Genomic DNA, 21,618 nt, shown 5'->3' with positions numbered 1-21,618 from the left:
CCAGCCTATTCCCCCTGCACTTTCTGATGAGCAGGAAGCACTAATAAATTCAGATGGCAATATTTCCAAACAATGCAGGAGAATCAGATTCCCGACTGTGTACCTCAACCTTGCTGATTCTAAATCTGGGGCTGGGTGCAGAAATCTGTGTTTTAAAAATCTTCCCTGTTGACTATTAGAAAGCATTGAGCTGAAGCAAGCTGAGGAATGTCAGCAAAGCTTAAAGGAGGAAGTAGCATTTGAAAGGAGCTGGGAAGATGATTCAAATCTGCCGGATGCAGAAAGGGGTTGGGAAAGAACTTTGCAGGAAGAGAAATAGCAAACTGCAAAACATTGCACAGATACAAGTTGCTATTTCCATTATTATTGCCATATTTGGTACAATTACTAAAATAAAAATGTCTGATTGTGCCTACTTACCCAACTGGGGAGAAGAGCAGAGAAAGACGCAATCTGCCTGCCACTTGTGGAGCAGACATCACCATGCTCTGTTTGCAGAGCACAGCAGGAGGCATTTTTTTTTGGGGGGGGGGGGGTGCATGGTCCTGGAATTGAAAATTGAACCCAGCTCTCCCGCATGAAAGGTGGGCATTCTAACCACTGAACTACCCCTGTATCCACTACAGGAGGTATTTGAAGCAATGAAATTGAAATCTTATTCTTGCCTTCATGAAACTAACATCACTTGAAGAAAATAGAAAAAAAAAAAGTACGTGTGTACATGAGTGTATCAGAGGAAAAGACAATAAACAAATTGTTTGGTTAGTAGGGTCAGCAAATGTTGGAGGCTGAAGGGGAGAGGCAGAGTGATCAGCACTGGTTTGGATGAATTCGTTTCTGTGAGTTCTGCTCCCTGACTGTCACCTCTCCCCACGCATTCTCTTGCTTACTATCCTCCAGCCTTTGCTGCTCCAAGAATATGGCTGCTTTAGACCCTTAGGCTCACCGTTTCCTTTTTCTGGAACCTCTTTCCCCAGATATTTCCATGGCTTACTCTTACCCTCTGAACTGGTTCTGCTTCAATATCTGCCCCTCGTCAAAGTCTCTGTCCCTTGACCTATGTCTCTGCTCTTTGTCCAATGTCTGCCTCCAATCTAAGTCTGCTCCTTGCCCAATGTTTCTGTCCCCTGTCCAACATCTGCCCCTCCTCCATGTCTCTGTCCCTCATCAGAGAGTCAGTGTCTGAGCACTGCCCCTAGAATAGTGTTGTCTGTACTTCTCAATTCAATTATCTTATTCTTTGGAGCTCTCATCACCATGGCATTATTTTATATTTTAATGTATTTATCTTGTTTAATATCTGTCTTCCTGCACAATAATGTAAGCTTTATGATGGAAAAGGCTCAGTCTCTTAGGTTCACCCTTGTAATCCAGCTCCTATGACGCTCTTTGGCATATATTGTAACATGGTGTTATATACTTACAAAGTGCTCAAAAACTATTTGTTGAATGGATGAATGGATGAATAAATGAATGACCAATCTCTTCGATTGGTCATAGTCAATGAGACATTAAAGGAATAGCCAGTGAGCATGCACACAGACACTGAAAGGAAAGTAATTAATCCTCAGGAAAACACAAATTAAATGTTTACAAAGGTAAACTACCCACGCTCATTAAAATGGCTAAAATAAAAAAAGACTGGCAAACCCACACATTGGTGAAGCAGTAGAGCAGTCGGAACTCTCATTTATAACTGGTGAGAGCTTAAACTGACATGACAATTTTGAGAAACAATTTGGTGGGGTCTTTATTATTTGTTTTTTTTTTTAACTCAAATCTACACCTATCATATGCTTCAATAATTACACCCATAGGTATCTCCTGATAAAAATTAAGATATACATCTTTATAAAGACTTGTATTCAAATGTTCATTGTAACTTTTTCATAATAGCCAAAAACTAAAAACAACCCAAACACTCATCAACAGGTAAACAGATAACAAATCGTGGTATATCCATTTACTGAAATACTACTGATCAAGGAAAACGGAGTGTAGTACAAGAAGCAACATGAATGAATCTCAAATACTTCAGAAGCCAGGCTGAAAAGACCAGCATATGATATTATAACATTGCACTGTCCGAAATTCTGGAATAGATAAAACTACACTGTCAGAAAGGAGATAAGGAGAAGCCAAGGATTGACTTGAAAAGGGCAAAGAAAACATTGTGACGCTGATTCACTCCACTGAATGATAAACTTCGGAGTGGATGACATGGAGAATTTCAAGTTTAGTGTTCTGTTCCCACAATTAAAGACATGATAAAAATTAAATGTGCTGCATGATCCTAGTGCAATCTAAAAATGAAGAAAGGCCATGGGCTTTAGCGCAACAGATTTCCAAATGAAATGTGGAAAGTGTGGTCTGGTTTTTCCTTGAAGCTTATAGTAAAAGGTGACAGGAGGGCTGCTGTATAGGTCCTTGGAAAGGGTGGAGCTGCTGCTTTCCAAAGCCCTGATGCCATAGGACTCAGACTTTGAAATCTAATGACTTTGCCCTGTAGGTTTTCGAAACTGCTTGGGTCCAGTGACCCCCGTTTTCCTTCCAATTTCTCCCTATGGAAACGGGAACATCTGTCCTATGACCATCCGTCCTTCGCATATTGGCAGCAGATAACTTGGTCTGAGTTTTACAGGTCCAGAGCCAGAGATGAATTTTGCCTTAGGAGAGACCATGCCTGCAGCTGCTGACTGATCAAATGCTGCACTGTTTCTGACTTTGTATTGCATATGTATTGTTACTGAAATGGTTTAAGCTTTCTGATATTGTTGTGGGATGAATATAGTTTGCATTTGGAAAGAGCATGTTTTGGGGGGTCCAAAGGGTGGGATGTGCCGGTTTGAATCTGTTGTGTACTCCAGAAAAGCCAAGTTCTTTAATCCTCATTCAACATTGTTGGGTGGAATCTTTTTTACTGTTTTCATGGAGATATGACCCACCCAATTGTGGGTGGGAACTTTTGATTAGATAGTTTCCTTGGAGATGTGTCTCTACCCATTCAAGATGGGATTGCTTACTGGAACCCTTTAAGAGGGAACCATTTTGGAAAAGGCTTTAGAGCCACCAGAACCAACAGAGCCAGCAGAACAGATAGAGCCCTAGGGAAGCCACTGAAGATTCCTGTATAGAAGCTAGAAGACATTGCCATGTAGTTTTCCAGCTTAGAGAGAATCCCTGAACATCATCGGCCTTCTTAAAACAAGGTAGCTTTCCCTGGATGCCTCAACTTGAACATTTGCATAGCCTTGCCATCGTTTGGACATTTTCACAGCCTTGGAACTGCAACTTGCAACTTAATAATAGTGGATAACATCTAGTAGGCATTTACTAAATGCTGCTTTTTCAAATTGTGAATTCAGTAACTTATATTTTAAATGTTAGTTACTGTTTACTGTTAGCTTCCTGTTTACCAGACATTAGTCTAAGCGCCTCATAAATCTGATATCATGTATCCCTCCAATAACCCAGTAAAGTGGGTATATAGTCCTCCCCATCATTTTTATTTCTGGATCAGGATATTGAGGCTTAGAGAGATTCAGCCACTTGCCCAAGCACATACAGCCCATAAATACCAGACTTGGGATTTTAAATGTGTCTTTTTGATGCTAAAGTCTGCTTTTACTCTCTTGGGAGGGGTCATACTTTCTCTCATGTGTCAATAAGCACCCGTTGATTAACCAATTGATCATAATCCAGAATACTCCCAGAGCAGTTTGCACTGCGCAAGTCCAGCAGGGCACACTGTTGAGACAGTGAATCAGGGATATTGCCGTGACAGCTTACTCAGAAGCAGCTGCATCTCCCCAGCCAAGGAAGTGGGTCCCTAAGCCTCTTCCTTCTGACAGGTCCCAGCCTTGGTAGATCACTCATGTTGGCTTTTCCTTCATGAAGTTTGCAGATGTACTTTCAGGTGTCCTCCTCTCTCATGATCTTGAGGAGAAGGGAAGAGATGGGACAGAGGTATCTCCTTTGCGAATGCTTGGAATCTCCAGACAGCGGTAATAAAAACATTGGGAAATTCTCAAATACTGCAATTATAAGTAACAAGCAAGAGGAGCTCAAATGAGTTAAATGTCAACTTTCTATGGAGAGGTGCTATCTCAACTAGGAGTCAAATGTCAGAATTTCTGGTTGCAAATTCAGTAACTTCCCAATTATTTGGAAATGGGTGAGAATATCTACGTTGAAAAGCAGACGTATGCAGACGTATGCATGGGTGAATGTGTATGTGTGTAGATGTGTGCATACGAAAGGGGGAAAAGAGAGATAAAGAGAAGTATTTGCCTTTCAACAAACTTTGAGCACCTCCTATACATGCTTTGGGCATTGCTTTGGAGACTGAGGGTACAAAGATGACTAGAGAGTAGCCACGTGTCTAACAAAGAACATGAGGGAGGCATGGGAACAACTGGAAGAGGAGTAATTTTAGAGATGGTGAAAAGGCAGAGAATGACACAGATATGCATGCCATATCCCCTCGCCTTACACAGGCCACCTTGCAGACTAGTATCTCAGTGTGAGCATGGCACTCTGAAACCTCTGGCTGCTTCATTCACATGTATACAGATGTTAGTTGCACATTGTCTTTCCTCAGTTTACCCCCCAGGGGAAGTTTCAAACAGTAAGCAAGGGTTCCTGTATTGTGATGGCATCAAAAAGTGGTGTACGATGGATGGTGCACAAATACTTGACACAGCAACCCGCACGTCCATGAGCAACTGAGAGTAAACTGTTGCATTGCACATGAGCAAGGCCGGAGGCCTGCCCACTCAGTTGCTTGCAAGTGATGTGCTCTCCAAAGTGGACATTTGGGTGGGAAGGCAAATAAATAACACTGGAAAGTCCCCAGGCCACCAGGCTTGGAGGGGCAATGTCAGGAAGCTCTGTGCCACCAGGCAGGAAGGGGTCAGCACTGGGAAGTCCTGTGCCATCAGGCAGGTAAGGGAAGGAAGTCCTGGCAGAACCAGGCAGGATCCCCAATCACCCAGCAACTGTAGTAGGTTCGACATAGCTCACTAAGACATGGACTAGAACTCAATGACAGTAAGTGGATTTGCAGCTGCAAGGCAGATGGAATCTGAGGTTTGGAAAGAGATGGGGCAGAGAAGCAAGCAGGGGCTTGCCTTGAAACTGCTCTTGCCTGGGCTTGCAAAACGACTGTATGTTATCCAATGTCATCCATGTCGTTATGGTCCCAAAGATCTGCCAGGAAGGGAGAGAGGGGCTCTCATGCCACAGTCTGGCCACGCGGACACACCAGCTCTTGTATACCACTTTGTTTTTCCTCCTTTTCTCTCCCATTGGCTATTCAGTTAATTCCAGTTCAGGCAGTTTCTGTTCCTACACATACACACATCCACCCCTTTTTCAGCCTCTCCATTCCCTTTCCTTTAGCTCTGAGCTGATACCTTTGCAAACTATTTCCTATTGTCTTCTCCCAGTCGTTTTCCTATCTTAATCTATCATTTTCTTTATGTCTCTCCCTCTCTTCATCAATATTTATGAACCTATCCCCAATCATCAGAGTAGTGACAAATGTATACTTGAATCAAATAAAAAGGAAGCTATGCATTTTAAAATTAAATTAGGCACAATAGAAACAACACTCCAAACTCAAAACTCTTCAAAGTACTCAGAAATATCTTTGAGAAAATGTTTCCACATTATCTTCCTCTAATTATGCCTACTTTTCTTCAGCATTGGCATTCACAATAAATAGAAAATTATTATATTCGTTTTTTTCTCTCTTGCGTAATTACTTCTTCTGCAACAATGTTGTTTTCTATTATTCTTCATTGCTAGTACATAGCATTTTGGGTAATTATGAGTTAAATTATCTTCTGTGGACTAGCCAGAAAACTTAACAACCACTTAGAATATTCTTTGTTCCTATTATGCAGTGGAAACTTGGTTAATCGAGATACCATAAATCTTCAGACCTACTAAAAATGTTTAACATTCCAAACTAATTTTTAGAAATTTTATTGATTTGCACTTTGATGAGAAGCCAGGTCAAGTCCTTCAGCATCTTTTGGATTTAAGGAAAGCGTAATTTCTCCGGGAAAGAGGAATCAATAAAGGTCCCATGAATCAGTGGCAAATTGAGTAAGACCTGGGCTCTATTTTCACAGCCTTAATGGTTTAAATTAAAATATGAATATAGGGATGCAGTGGGGGAATTAACAAATTACAGGTATTTTAGGGTTTAAAAAAATGACTTCTCTTCGCTGTGAACTTCGGATTCACGTGTTCATTTATAGTTCTCGTGAGAACGGCTCACGCATTGGGTAATTCTTGTCAACAAATTACGTTGCAGTGTCCTTTGAGATACCACATCAAGCTCCGGGAGTTGACTTAATGGGCGAGCACAGGATTTAGGACAGTTTCCCGGTGAAGAGCGCCAACGACCGCCCTGCATTACCTGGGTCGATCAGGGCAATGCTGTCGTGTGCACTCATTGGCAGCATCCAGCTTCAAGCTCAGGAAAGAAGACTGAGTTAGAGGGCAAGTGAGGGCAAAGGAGCCTGTGAAAGTAGGACAGCTACAGCCTAGAGTTGAAATGCAGAAAGCCTGACCTCTGGCAAACACGTGTGCAGAGGACAGAAAGGGTACCTTTGCTCTTACTGATTGCAGCACATGGCACCTTTCTCTGTACTCTTTGTAAAGGGAGAGAGGGAAAAACCTAAGAAGAAGAAAAAAGGTCTTCTAGACACAAACCTAGACTTTGACACCCTATAGCTGTGTGACCACAGGTAAGTTGCTTGCCTTTCCTGAATCTCAATCTCTTTGACAATTAATTGAGGGCTGTAATTTTCTGAAAATTAAGCAAAAGGATAGGGAATTGGGCAGGCATTGGACACACAGTAAATCATAAACAGGATTTCTGTGTGTGTGCTAAATATGATTTTAAAAAACAGGTTTATTTATCTGTTTAAGAAGCAACACCTTGCAGATTTTACGAAAGGGTCTGTAACCCTGTAGAGAAAATGACAGGAAGCTCCAATACTTCCCCATTTAACCCAGTGGCTCAAGGTTCTAGGCAAGGAGAGTGCTGAGATGCAGAGAGCTCACCGCTTCCATTTTATGTCTTAAAAAAGGATGCACCAGCATATGAGCACAGGAAGGTGTCATTTGTTCAGAGATGGAAGGGGACTAAAAATCGACCAAGAGGGAAAAAATGCAGCCGGCTCCCCAAACACAACCCACATGCCAACTTCATCACCAGTTCTGCGAACTCCGACATTGGCAAAAGCATCTCCCTGCAGGGCAAATAATAACCTGCTACTGTTTTGTTGCATTGAAAAAGAGAAAGAGAGAGAGAGAGAGAGGTTAACACTTCCTTCCTAACTTAACAGGCAATGCAAATTTCTGCAAGCCCTGAAGTCTTCTTAGAAGGCAATTCCCCTCTTCTCTCCAGACTGTAAAGACTGCTTCCAGTTAATAAGTAATTTAAAAAGTCTTCCCCTGGGAAGGTCAAATCAAACCCATTTTACTCCTTTTCTCTGCTGCATCTCATTGCTGGATCCCATCAGATTCATAACACGCTGTTGGTGGGTCCTGCTCGCTGACTCCTTAGAGCCAGCCAGACTGTAAGCACTGCAAGCAGGACAAGGGAAGAGTCCTTTTTTAGAAGGTGGATGGAGGGGAAGTGAGAAAGACAAGACAAAACTGAGACCCTAAACCAAATTTACATAAAGACCATTAAAGGAGCAGCTGGGCTTTGATAGGTGCTGCTGAGTTTCCCAGAACAATTCGCAGTCATGGAGCGTATATACATATTTGAGCTCCCAACCACAAGCTTTGGAGTATGGGTGTGTGTGTGCGCACAAGCATGTGTGCCCTTGTGCTTGTATGTATCGGGGTGGCATTTCTTCCAGTAAGTGACATTAAAGATAGTCGCAGAATCAAGCAGGCCCTGTTCTTCCAGGCCTACTGGATCCTGGGACATATCCCATCCAAGACACACCGACTCCCCATTCAGCAGTCTGCCTACCCTCTCCTGACATCCCCTGTGTATAGCAAGGCAATCCTCTGCAGACTCAGCCACCCCACCCCCATCCCCCATCCTGCTGCAGCCAAGACTCCTCTTCCATTTGCTGCCTTGCTGCCTTGGCCTCAGGGAGAGTGAAGAGTTTTGCATAGTTTCAGATCTGCTTGCAGCCATTGGCTGCTTCACTGTCCCCTCTGGCAAGAGATTTGAGGGGAATCCAAAAGCCCGTAGGCCACAGCACTCTCTAAGCCCACTGCTGTACCTGAATGTTCCCACATCCTACTTTGGAGAGAATGAAACCATTTAGAGCTAAGCACTTCACTGCTGCAGAAGCAATAATACATTACAAGAGGTTGCATCTAGTTAGGAGGGATTAAAGCATGCCACAAATACTAATTTCTCTAATCCTTAGCATCCACTGCAACGTCTGTCCTCAAAATCTAAGGCATAGAGTCCAAACTCCTAGAACTCACAGACTAACTGCAACCACAGGTGAAGAAACAACAGTTCCAATGTGCATCTGTGAAAGCAGAGGGCTGAGTCCAGAATTATAGGAACTCAAATAAGGGTGATCTTGTCCCCAAGGAAAAAGGAAAATGTTGAGTGGATTCGTGACTAATAAGTTTAAAGCTGTGTATAGGGGGTGGGGGTGGGGGATGGAGGGGGAAGGGAATGGAACAGATGAGAACTGTAAAAGTTTAGAGCTTTGCAGGGTGTTGGTGAGGATTTCATTTCGCACCAGTAACAACTGGCATGCACCTGCTGTCTTACTGTTAACAGAATAATGCGCATACTTCATCTCACCTAATGCCATAGGCTAATAGATATTATTTCCCACTTGTGCGCAATTTTCACTCAGAAGGCCTAAGTGACTATTCCAGGTTGTGCACTCAGTGGGGGGGGGGGGGACTCATGCACAGGTGTTCAGAAAGAGCATTAACGCAGCCCGTGGGCTGGGAGGCACACACCAGGATGGGAGGTGAGGACAACACTGAAAACAAGCCTTGCCCATTTCCTCCTTGCAACCTGGGTCAGCAGGGCAAATTACTAGCCCACAGACCACCAGAGATGAGACTCCTCCACAGAGGCCTTCTAGAAATTTACCAGGAACATCAGCAGATGTCTGAGAATCACTCGGCCCAGCCTTGCTGAAGTGCTCCAGGGCAGGAGAGGGTTTGTGAGAGATGAGCCTCTTCTCTGGCTCCACATTAAAATACTGGATTGGCTTTGAAGATGCCTGCACCCATGCCTGACCACAGAGATTTTGACTGAATGGGTCCAGGGGCCTACCATGGCCATTTTTGCAAAGCATCCTAGTTTTACCCCAATGTGCAAACAAGTCAGTACTTCTCCTTTATCAGCCTCCTCTGGACTGATCCCTACACAAGGGTCTTTATATGTCCCAATCTTCCCAGATCAAGAGCAAAGACTTTGTAATTATATGTAATCTTATTTAGTTTGGGAAACTGAGGCAGTGAAATACAAGTCTCACACTTGTTTTGAATGACCTATTGGCTACTCTGAATTTCCTAATTTATACTAAAGCAAAACTGGCTGATGGTGAGTACAAAATATCAATGAAATAAAATAAGAGCCCCCAAACAGCCTAGACAAACAATAGAACATGTCCCTAGGAGCTCCACTGTCCCAGTAGCTTTGCAAAACCCTGTTGCTAAGATGATTCTTTGGCTGTTAGTTGACCCTCAAATACTTGGTCCTGAATGGATTAGTACAGAACCCTAAACGAAAATGTGGTAGTATTTTAGAAAAGACTCACTAAGCATAAGCCCAGACCACAAACCTGGATCTGTCAAATTGATATTCTGCTATTGAAACAAACCAGTACAGTGATGGGGGCATTTCCCACTAAAGGGAAGTTACAGCAATAACCCCTTCCCCACCCTCCCCCACCGCCTCAAGATGTTCATGCACACAGACCAACTCATTCTGCGCAGAAGCTCAAGCAAATTTAGAAGCCAATGGGGCCCACGAAGCCAGCACATCTGGCCATCAACTGTACAGAGACGCTTAATAGATACCAGCTGACCCCACTGAGGCTTGTGGGCTCATTTCCAACGCGAGCATTGATTCAGATGCAGTCCTGCTAGATACTTGTCATATCTAATCTAACTGAAAGGCACAGAACATTTTTAACCCAACAGCAGATAATTGTAATGAAATGATTCTAGCCAAGAGGGCCCATTTGTAATAATGAATTCAAATCAGATTCATAGAAGCTCTAATTCAACAACAGTGAATACCACCTTCATTTTCCACATCTTCCTCCAAGAAGGCAAAATCCCTCAATATTCCAATACTTATTTTTACTTTTTAAGGAGTGCTATGAAGGAGTTATGAGGAAGATAATATTGCCTCACATATAAAATGAGCTTCAGCCACATTCAGAACTCTGTCAGTGTGTCTTAGCACATCAGTTCCTAAGGTCCCGCAGTGCCAAGAACTGTCACAGTGAAACTGCTCTCTCCATGTAAGGAAATCATTCTTCTCTAAGCTGTGCGATTTTTCATTGGAGAACTTGAAGGAGGACTCAGGTTTCTAGATTCCTTACCTTTTCTTGCTAGGTCTTTGGACTCCTATGTGACGTCATTCCAGATTCAGAAATAGGTTTTCAAACAGTCACATCGGAAAAGGCTTTCTGTGACTGATGTGTGGGTCATTCTTTTTTTTTTTTTTTTTTTGGTGCATTCTGAACATCTGATGCATTCTGAACACAGAATTCTCAATGGCACGTCTTTCAGGAGACTAGCAAGTGAGTATCCTTAAGGATTATCATTTTTTAAAAGCATAAATAAATAAGCAAATAACACAAAATAACACAACATGATACTGTCATCTGGGGTTGAGGCCACTGCCTTTTTTTTTTCCCACATGGACAGGCACCAGAAATCGAACCCGGGTCTCCAGCACGGCAGGCAAGAACTCTGCCTACTGAGCCACCGTGGCCTGTCTGAGGCTGTGACCTTTAAGAGCCTAGAAATATGGATTTCTCCTCAAACTACTGGAGATGAGTTTTTTGTTAAGACGATATACAACAGTTAGTCAATAAAGCAAAAGATGTTGAAAAAAGAGGAGAGAGATTGAGACCCACAGAAATTGTCAGGGGATTTTATATTGTTTTCAGAAATATTGTGATAGCCATAAAATCAGAGCTTAAAAACTCAGGGAGTAACAAGAAGTAATGAAAGGAAGAAAAGGAGAAGAGAATGGATAGGCTAAAACATATAACGACGGCATTAGATAAAAAATGAAGGAAGGATTAAAAGAAAAGACCACGAGCCATAAAAGAAAGGAAATACAAAGAGATTAAATTGTGGACAGTGTGCTGAATTTCTCTATTGGAAGGAAAAATATACAGGAGAGGCAAAATCAGCATAAAACATGCTTACGTTAAAAATACTAAAACATGCAATCAGGTAACAGATAACAGTTATATTCGAACGTGGGAGGGCTTTTTTTCCCGCAAAGCATAAAAAACAACTATTCAGCGTTTCCTTTTTTATTCCCATCCCCATTACCAAGCCCAGCTGCTAAACATTAGAATTGAAGATCATGAAAACAGGCCAGCAGCTAATAAAAAAAAAAAAAAAAAAGCACAGCAAAGCTGGCCCTCTGCTGGTGGCATCGTCTTACTGCATCCCAGAAAGCAGAAAGATCAAGTTTTTTAAGTTTCTGGTTAACTTCAAGGGGCAGGAAGAGGACGAAGCATTCTGGAGAGTTTCCTGGACCTCTTTGCCCCAGGACAGACTAAACCAGAAGAGAGAAGATTGGCAGCACCGTCGTCCCTTGACATCCATTTGCTTTGTAGCTGAAGAGCTACTCTTGCCTTTGAGCCTAATGATTCTGCTGGAAATGCAGATCCCATAAATCATTTCTCAGAGAGGTGTCACCAAACATCTGCGGGGCAATTAAGTAATCTAGGGCAGATTTAGGGGTCCCCATGTGCCCAGCAAGGCTCTTCCTTCATGCCTTTAAGGAGGGACTTCCCTTTCCAGCTTTTTTCTGTATCCTAACATCCCTCAAGGACCAGCAGACAGGGTGCTGGGGCCTGTTCAACTTCAAAAGAAGATTCATCCAAGAATCACCCAAAGTGGCAAGAATCCTTAGCACTTGGATTAGAAGAGAAGAACTGGCAACCCAAAGGCCTTTCTTTGCTTCCCCAGGGACAGAGACATCCAGATGCAATAGGCTTCCAACCAGAGTTTCCAGAACAGAGAGAGGAGACCCAAACCTCATTCTCTTCTTGGGAGAAGCCAGGCTTTCTGACTGCAGATAGATTCTGGGGTAGAATGTTTTATTTTCCCCATAACCATCAAAGTCATGGGACAAATGCATTTACCCTATGTACACTGTGAGACATGGCAGAGCTGAGTTGTCCCTGGATCTGTCTCCCAGGACCAGAACTGCCTCATTAAAGGGATAAAAGATGATATCTGCTGAGCTGGTGGAAAGTGGTGGTTGCATTTTTATTAAAGTCTCTGCTGCAGCAGGCCCAGTCCCCAAAGGTTCATATTCCAAGGAGCTCCACCCCTCTGCCCGGAGCCTGTAAGTGATTCTCTGTAACTCATTAAGGTAAAACAAAAAGCTTTCCTAGTGTGCTTTTCACACAGGAGTGATGTCGCTGCATAAAAGCTAAGCCTTTCTTCTTCTTGGCCCAAGCCCGGAAATATAAAACTGCCCCCATAATTTATAATAGGGGCCCCAGGAGAACCACACAGAGTTGACATGAATTGCTGCTTCTCCAGCAGACTCATAAAGGACCCTGGCCAGTCACCAGCAATTCTGGGGCTTGGGATTTAGGTTTCTCTTTGCAAGGGGTGAGCCTGCCAGTCCTGAGAATGATCACACTCATCACATAGCTTCCGGCCTGCAAGAGAGCCACCAAGACATTGAGCAACGCCAAGCCTGCCAACCCATATCTCCATTCCAGTGTCCCCATGTTCTCAAAGTGAATCCAGCAACGTCATGGCCGTGTAGATACAAGAAGCCCCAGCAACGGACTTGGTGACCACTGACAAGTAAGATCCTGCTCCAGAAGAGCCCAAGCTAGAGCCAGACTTGTCCAGAAGAATGATGCCAGCTACCACTGTGGGCAGGTGGGCACTGCCCGTGCCACCGCGCACAAGGCCCTCTCACATGCTCCAAGCTCCCTCACCCCTGCCCGGGTCATTGCACCCCAGGGGCTCACTGCCTGTGCCCCGCTCTCCCCCCCCCCCCCCCACCGCCACTGAAGTAGAGCTCCCTACCTGAGGGTGGCGCTCTCCCCTTGCCGGACCGTCACGTTGTCCATAGCTTTGGGGAAGGTGGCATCTCCGCTGCGGACGGGCACTCCTGTGGGTACAAGGAACAGCAGCCTGAGAGACACGACCACGAGGCACTTCCAGGGCAGGAACAGGTACCCACAGACCCCCATCCTCGGCAGACACAACTTCCCACAACTCCGGCGGCAGCGAGGTCCTGGCCCCCGACACCAGCCGGCCACAGGAAGTAGCCTGGGGAAGAAGGAAAGGGATGGAGCCAGCCAGAAGCAGAGAGGGGGCCAGAGAAAAAAAGAGTTCAGGCTCTCCCGAGTCCAGTGGTCCTTCCTTGATTCCTGCCTCAGCTTTCCAACCCGGCAGAACCAGGTGCCCCCTCTTTGCAGCCAAAAAAAGAGCCTTCTCGTTGCTCCCCTGGGGAGGCAGGAGGCGGCAGGGAAGGGAGAGGAAGAAGGAAGGTTCACTGATGATGAAGGTCACAGATTGCTCTTTCTCTGCCTCTCTCTTCAAGACGCTCGCTACTTTAGGATTCAGTTGGGCACGTTCTGCAGAGGTCTGGCATCAAAAGTTTATAACCCAGAGAAGCGAGGCAAGTGTCTCTGACATAAAGGAGCTGCCATAAAAAGCTGCTGCTTCAAGGAGAGGAGAAACTGTTTTATTAGATCACACACATGGACAGATGTACTTATCAGCCAGCCTGGATTTCTGGTCTACACCCCAGAGGCGGTAAAAAGTTCCCGGGCCAGGCCACGCCGCGCTCCCGCCCGCGGATCGTCGGGTCCGTTGGGTATTCTCCGGCCAGCTCGGGCGGGGTCCCCTCGGAGGAGCCGCCGGCGCCGCGCAGGGCGCAGGAGAGGACCTCGCCGCCTCCGCCGGGACGCCGGTCCCCCGAGCCCGCGGCGACCGCAGCGCGGGACCGCACCTCTCAGCGCCCGCGTCCCGCGCCCGCGTCCCCTCGCGCGCTGCCCAGGCCCGCGCCTGCTTCCCGGGTTGTCATGGCAGCCGCGGCGCGCTGACCGCAGCTGGGTCCCCGCACTCTCGGCGCGCACCGGGCTCGGGCGGAGCGGGGAGGGCGACACTTAACCCGCTCCGCGCCGGCCCGCAGCCGCCAGGGCGCGGGGTCCACGCGGGGCCGGCGGGCTCTCGCCCTGTACCTGCTCCCCTAGCCCAGCCCGCTGAGGCGCGCACGCCCCAGCCAGGGAGAGAGAGAACGCGGCGCCCCTCTGCACAGCTTGCCTAGCAGGGGGTGGCTGGTGGGGGAGGAGGGAGGGGACCTGCAGAGGGAGGGCGTGAGAGAGCGTTCTGGGGAAAGCAGCGTGTTGGAAACTGAGACTCGTGCCTTCCCTGCTCTGGATGCAGGATGCCCAAGTTGCCAAACCCCACCCCCGGAGTGCTGAACTCCGTTTCCCGTCCCAAGTAAGGCTTCCCCTAGCCAACTTACAGCCCCCTGCCAGAGCTCTCCCGGGCCTTTGCGAAAATATGGAATAGCCTCCTGCTCCGAGGACCCACCTCTGAAACACTCAAGCCCCTCCACTCGCTAGCAGTCTCCATACTGGCAAATCTGAGTCTCTTCTTTCTGCGCAACGTGCAAAATGGTCCCCATTCTACCCATGCTTGTTATGAGTGTGGCTCATTGCCCTAAAAGCATGGACTGGGAGAAAAATACACAGACAGCCCAAGAAGTATTGGGATGGATTTTCACAGAAGCTTTCTGTGGCTTTATGATAAGATCGTGTAGTAACGCCATAATGGGTTGGTAAAAGCCCCAGTGAGATTGTTCCCAGAGACCAACCCCTCAGTTTCCTGGGGCTCAGACGAATTTCTTCCAGGCTTTAATCCAAGAGCATGTCACCACAGGTTTATCTGTTCCAGCAAGCAGAAGCCCCCACCCCTATTGCATGTGACTTACCCTCATGTCCCCATTTAATGGTGGTTGTGTGATACCTTGCTGTGTTCTTTCTCAAATCCTTTTGTTAAATTAGGTTGGCCTCTGAACAATTGTAAAAACTAAAATTTAATTCTAAAAATAAGCATTAAGCTGTTATAATGCATTACCTTAGTTGCTGAATGATGCAGAGGCATGCTGTGTGGTCTCAGTGGCAAGGGGCTGAACACAAATAAATACTGTTCTTCCCCCCGACCCAGCTTGCGAAACAGTTAGCCCACATTTATTTTTAGGTCAGAAATTTTTAATTGGAGTAACAGACCTCAGAAAGAGACAATACTTATCACAGGTGAAACAATACATGGGTTAGATCCTTGAAAGCGTGGATTAGATCCTTTCCCCAAAGCCAGACATAAATAAAGGCAAGAGCGGAGTAGGACACAGTAAGCTTTGGGGCTGCACTGCTCTGAGAAAGGATGCAGAGAGGAGAGACAGTCCAGGGTTTCAGGGATCTCCCACTAGTTTTAATAGCGTACATTTTTCCTTAAGAGTTGAGCATACCTGGGTTTTCTGTATGCTCACTGTGCCTAATTCTCTGAACTCTGCAATATTTTTGTCCATGATCTCCAGCCTGAAAAGGCTTGAATGTCCAACCTGTGCAAAACTAGCAAGAGGAGATGATGCCTATGGTTTTCTTCAATTGCAGAGTTTGTATCTTGAACACTGCCTCCCCCTGCCAAGGAAATGAGCACTCTGAGCATGGTGGGTGGCAGTGCCAGCTGGGTGCAGGAACTCAGATTGCATTCCCTGTTTAGATGCCTGTTGGCCCTATTGCTTCTCAGGTGATAAAAATGTAGCTGTTCAGTGTTAAGTCAGCTTATGTAGGATTGCTTGAGATGGCAAGAGTTGTTGGGAGAGAAAAGAAAGGAAAGGTGGAAAGAGCATGAGATTCCAGGGAAGAAGAGAAATGGCCGAGGATGGTAAAGAAGAGAGGAACCTACAATTTCTCTAATTAAAAAAAAGAAGGAGGAGGAAGAAGAGGAGGAAGGAGGTAGAGACAGGAAAAAGCTAGGCATGGAATTACTTAATAAGGCATGATAAGTCCTGCCTTTGGGGGAGGGAATACACCCAGTACCCCATTTCTTGCAGTTCTGGCTCCCCCCCACTAGAGGTTATCTCAGACTCTAGAGAGAAGAGCCTGTATCTGTTCTGTTCTGTAAGACTCTCTACCAGTTCACTACTGGTGGAATGATTAAATGGGTCAATTAAGGGCTAGTGAATCAGAGAAACCACTACAAAGGGCTGATCTTTTTGTGAACCTAGGTCACTCTACAATTTGTGTAGATTTCATTCATTTGTAGGGCATTGCCAGGACAAGCATGCCCATTAATGGAACAGAAGACTCACAACAGATTGAAATGGGAAAGAGGAAAAGAGGTGAGGTTCCCAGTAAACAAAGATTAAAGTAACTTATTATCGGAATTTTCTATGAAAATTGAAAATTTTCATTATGGCTGAGTACCATGATAGAGTGATCCCCAGCAAAACCCCTCTTGGTGTTTGGACTGTTTTATGGTGACACATTGGCATGATGTCTAAGATTATGGAGAATGAAGTTGGCTGTCTCTTCGACCCTCCAGCTGGGTAACTGGTACCTACATTTATCTCATAAGGTTGGACAATTAGTGGGATAATATGAGCAACACCTCACCAATGGCATGGCACACTCGGAGAGCTTAATATTCATAAATTATGATCACAGAGCAAAACTCCTGTTTTCACGTGACAAAAAAAATTGTGACATGTAAAGAAATGTGAGTGAGAGGTCAGTGTTCTGCGTACAACTTAACCCTCAGCCGAAAATCTGTGGACTTCTGTTACCTGTGGCACTCTGCAGGAAAACATGCAAAGTTGGTTACAGGCACACAGTGACCACAAAGAAAGGGTACCACTGGCTAGGCAGAGAGAATTAATTATGGAAAGGCTTGTGAATGTGGATCCCCATCAAAAGGAATTCTCTCAGGTAGGAGAAAAGAGGCACGATGAAGGCAGAAAGAAGGGCTGGAACCTACTCAAAGCTCAGGTGACACTAGCAACTTAAAACTGCAAGCTGGTATTTGGAACCTAAAGAAGATAGAATGTCCCAGAGAAGCCAGGTGAGAATTAAGGCAACCCATCTGGGAAACGCACTTATAATAGTGTGAGGATAACATTATTTAATTTCCAGTTGGCTTAAATAAGATTGTGTGTCCATTACTTTCCTGTTTGCATGTGGACCCTGCCCAGTGATGAACCTATGGTCAGACCCTAAAAACCTGCATCCCAGGAAGAAGTACCACCAAAGTAAGGAGCAGACCTGGAGAAACATGAGGGAGGCGAGCTTTGCAGACAGCAACTTCTGCTCATAACCCAAGCAATTGTTTTGACAACTAAACCCACATCAGACCCCTGCAATCCATACGGGCATCTTTCATAGGCTGTGGGTGTGCTCCAATGCCCCAAACCAGAATGGGGCTGTGAAACTATCTTGCCAAGGGCACCACATTATCTGCCTTGGATTCTTCTCAAAAATCACTGCCATCAGCAGTGAATAGCCAAGACAAGTAATGAAGGAAACATACCAGTAAAAGAGGAAAAACAAACAGACAAACAAAAGAAGTCCAATAGAAACTCTAATATTAGTTTCATTTATTAGTCATCAAATAGTTTGGTACCAATGTATTTCATGTCAACCTTATGTCAGGCACTGTTCTAGGGGCTGGAGATACAGTGTTCAACAAGAAAGATCAACTTCCATGTACATTTCTGTTCTGGGAGGGCAGGTGAGCAGATAGATAGATAGACAGATAGACAGATAGATAGACAGACAGATAGATAGATAGATAGATAGATAGATAGATAGATGGATGGATGGATGGATGGATGGATGGATGGATGGATGGATGGATGGATGGATAGATAGATAGATAGATGGATAGATAGATAGCTGAGAGAGAGAGATAAACAACATAGACACATGTTTGTATTTTGCTAAGTGCTATAAATTTGGGGGAGAAAACAGACTTTGGTGGTTGGAAAGTGGATGGATTGGATAGTAATGGAAAGCCTCTTAAGGGGAACAGTTGAGCTGTGACTTAACTGAACAGACTCAGCTAGCTGTGTGACGCTCTGAGGTAGAACAAAGGATGAATGAAGAGGCAGGAGGTTGAGGAAACCCCTGGATCCAGAAACAGAGGAAATCTCAATTACACTGGGTCTTGGATGCCATGGCAACGCTTTGAGAATTTATTACAAGTACTATGCAGCAACTTTTGAAAACTTTAGGCAGGTAAGTGACACGATTTGATTTATCAAGTATAAAATGTCTCTCTGGCTGTCGTGCAGAGAATGGGTATTAGGAGTACAAAGAAGGAGAGGCTCAAGAGTAGAACAGCAAGAAATTATGGCAGCAGCAATAGTGATGGAGGAAAATGGGAAGGTAGATGGAAATTTAGCATTTGGGTTTGGGAGTTAAGGAAAAGAAAGTGATTGAGGGCAACTCCTATGGTTTTGTTGGCAACTGGGTGGTGCCATTCCTGCAATGGGGATAATTCTAGAAGGAAAAGGTCTAGGGAAGCAGGGATTGGGAGAATGAATGAAGAGTCCCAACTGATTAATTTGTAAAGGATATTAGTTCAATGAGACAGCCACGCATTGATGAAAGGCTGGCAGTGGAATAAAAGATTCTGAAGTTATGGGAGACAGCTGAGGATAAAGTTACTATCTCATCCCAAGCCTGCTTTTCTACTTACTGGAAAAAAGAAATGGTGGTAAAACCCTGCTGTGTATTATATGTGCACGTGTATGTGGTAGGGGACGTATTACTCATGGAAACTTCCTCCCAGACATGGAGGCTCCTCTGCTTTTATTTATATATTAGAAATAGGTCCCTCGTCTTACATTATAGAATCCACACTCTTCCACTGTTTTAAATTTGTCCCTTAATATATATCCTCTGCTTGCTCATGTATCAGCTTTCTAGATCAGATTCTAAAATCATTTGGAGACAAGGCCATGAATGTATCACTCTGCTTTTAAGAAAATAAGAAAACATTGCCCCCCTCAGCACCCTTCATGTGAGTCAAGTGACCTGGGTTTAAAGCTCTATTGCAACTCATTCTCTGTGCTCCAGGCCACTTGAAAGCCTTTGGTGCAATGGTTTCAGGTAGACGCCTCAGTCCAACATCCCTTTGAATCCCACCTCTACTGGTGACTGTTTCTGTGACTTAGCATAGTCCCTTAGGTTTGCTAATCCTCAGTATTCACATTTGCACATGGGGGCAATCATAACAATGAAAGTGTAGTATCTGTTACATGTAAAGTGATCAATATCACGCCTGGCCCTCAACAGGCACTCGACAAATGTTAGCTCTTAATACTTATAGAAAATGACCTCATTCCCCCAATGTCTCCAATTTCTTCTATGAAGTGGTTCTAAGGGCAAGTAACTTGGATTGAGTAGGGCAGGTAAACCCCTAGGGTGTCCAAAGATTTTGTGGGTGTGTGATGTGGGGAGCAAGGAGAGGTCTTTCTCTGATTTTGAAGAAAAGCCAAATTTAGCTGATGGTTATTAATAAACTTTCATTGTACCGTGGATGGTGATGGCTATTGGAGAATTCTAGATCCAAAGGAAGTATGTGAATTGATGTAGGGAAATTTGTATCCAGTTGTAAAAGCAATTTCAAACTGTGCGTTATTCATAAATAAGGAAAACTTACAGCTTGTGTTTATCTGAGAGAAGGTTGCACCAAGCTGCTCTGTGTATGCATTACATAAAGTAAGAAGCCTGTGTTTGATGCATATTTATGTTACATAAACCTACCCAAATCATAGCCTCAGTGGAGAGGGGCGATTGAAGAACCATTGTGGCAGAGCTGAAGATGTTGATGTGGCAGAGTTGATTTTCACGGGAGAGAAATGGAGGTGTAGTAAACTAGAAATATTGTGCTAGTGAACAGAGAGGTAATAATTGATTGCGGCTTCGGTTTTTAGGCTCAAAGAAGTTTCAAGAGATTGGATCACATGACGGAACACAATATTTTAAATGTGACACAATTACCGTCATCGAAAACCCAAAGCAATCCCATACAATATCCTACATAAGCAATGCAAGACATAAATGAAGGCTCTCATTTTTCATTCTCATTTTGAACCCTTGAACACTGAAGCCAATATATATTAAATGGTTTTCCTAGTCAGCTGCTGATCTGAGACCAGAATTCAGGTCAGTTAATCTGTTGCTCTTGCCACGACTCATCACATCACACACTTTCCAAAGTAGGACTTGCCTTTGGACGTGGGGCATGAATTATTCCAATTCCTGGTTTAGAACCCCAGCTCTCTAAACTTCAGAGAATGACTTACCCTCCCTGGGAGTCTGTCTCCTACTCTATAAACAGGGTTAATAAGAGCTAAGTCTTGGGGCTGCGGTGAACACTAAGGGAGGTGATACATGAAAAACGTCCTCTCACAGGGCCTGGTGCAATGATAACTATCAAAACTGGTGAACATTGATTCCTTTTCCCTTCTCAATCCTTAATGCCAAAATGACTGCAATCAACCAAACCAAACACCACAGAATAAACCCAAGGAAAAACAAAAATAACAATAACAGAAACAGCAAACTGCAATAAACCAGCCAACAGAAAAAAAATGAGGCATGCAAAATTTGCATTGTACAGCAAGATGTGTAAGAAGTATCCCCTTAGACCTAGAGCCCGCTTTACTGATAGCTATAGAATCCAGTTGCCACCACATCAGCCCCTTATTCTACTCTTTTTCCTCCAAAGTATGTGTGTGCACATGCAGGTGTAATTGTCTCCCTGCAACTAGAATTGTAAGCTATGCTCCATAAGAGCAGGCTCTTTGCTTTGTTCATCCCCGAATCTTCCACCATAAGATTAGAGCTGAAAAAAAAATAGTAAGTGCTAAGCAAATCTTTTTTTGAATGGGAGAATTGATGTCCACTCTCCATAGTTTGCAGAGGGTCTGTGAAGCTGACACAGGATCCATCCCCATTCCTACTAAGGGACTCTCCTCATAGCCCTCTCATTCCCTCCCTGCTCCTCCAACTCCTTATCTTGTAGGAAATCAATAGAAGTTAGCTGAAGACAAGTACCTCCTTCTAGAAAGCCTGGATACTCTTGTAAAGGGACAAATTTCCACAAGCCATACAATAAAATCAGCCTTGCTACTTTATATTCACATCTCATATCGTTCTACAAATCAAATAACAAAAAATTATAGACCTACAAGGTGTAAAATATGTCTTTTAAATATTCAATAGTAGTTCTTGCAGTCTTACCCCTCCTGAGGCTCACCATAGTCTCCATTTCAAAGACTCCTCCCTGTGGAAAGTGGATTTTGCCATGAGAAGGTGCAGGGAAACCCAGCAAGCACAGGAGAGGTCACCCATCAGTGGTCAA

The 21,618-nt window shown here is 44.5% G+C and overlaps 1 protein-coding gene across 1 annotated transcript in view; it reads right to left on the bottom strand.

Moving 5' to 3' along the window:
- The window catches only part of OPCML (opioid binding protein/cell adhesion molecule like), a 540,756-nt gene extending 526,722 nt beyond the window's left edge, over positions 1-14,034 (bottom strand). Inside the window, exon 1 of the mRNA XM_077112406.1 lies at positions 13,261-14,034. Coding sequence (XP_076968521.1) covers positions 13,261-13,427 — 167 coding nt within the window. The 5' untranslated portion in view covers positions 13,428-14,034. The remainder of the gene's footprint in view (positions 1-13,260) is intronic.
- Between the last annotated feature and the right edge of the window lie 7,584 nt (positions 14,035-21,618).

The sequence above is a fragment of the Tamandua tetradactyla genome, chromosome 8 (assembly GCF_023851605.1).
Source record: "Tamandua tetradactyla isolate mTamTet1 chromosome 8, mTamTet1.pri, whole genome shotgun sequence".
Classification (NCBI taxonomy): domain Eukaryota; kingdom Metazoa; phylum Chordata; class Mammalia; order Pilosa; family Myrmecophagidae; genus Tamandua; species Tamandua tetradactyla.
This window is presented reverse-complemented; position numbering and strand designations above follow the sequence as displayed.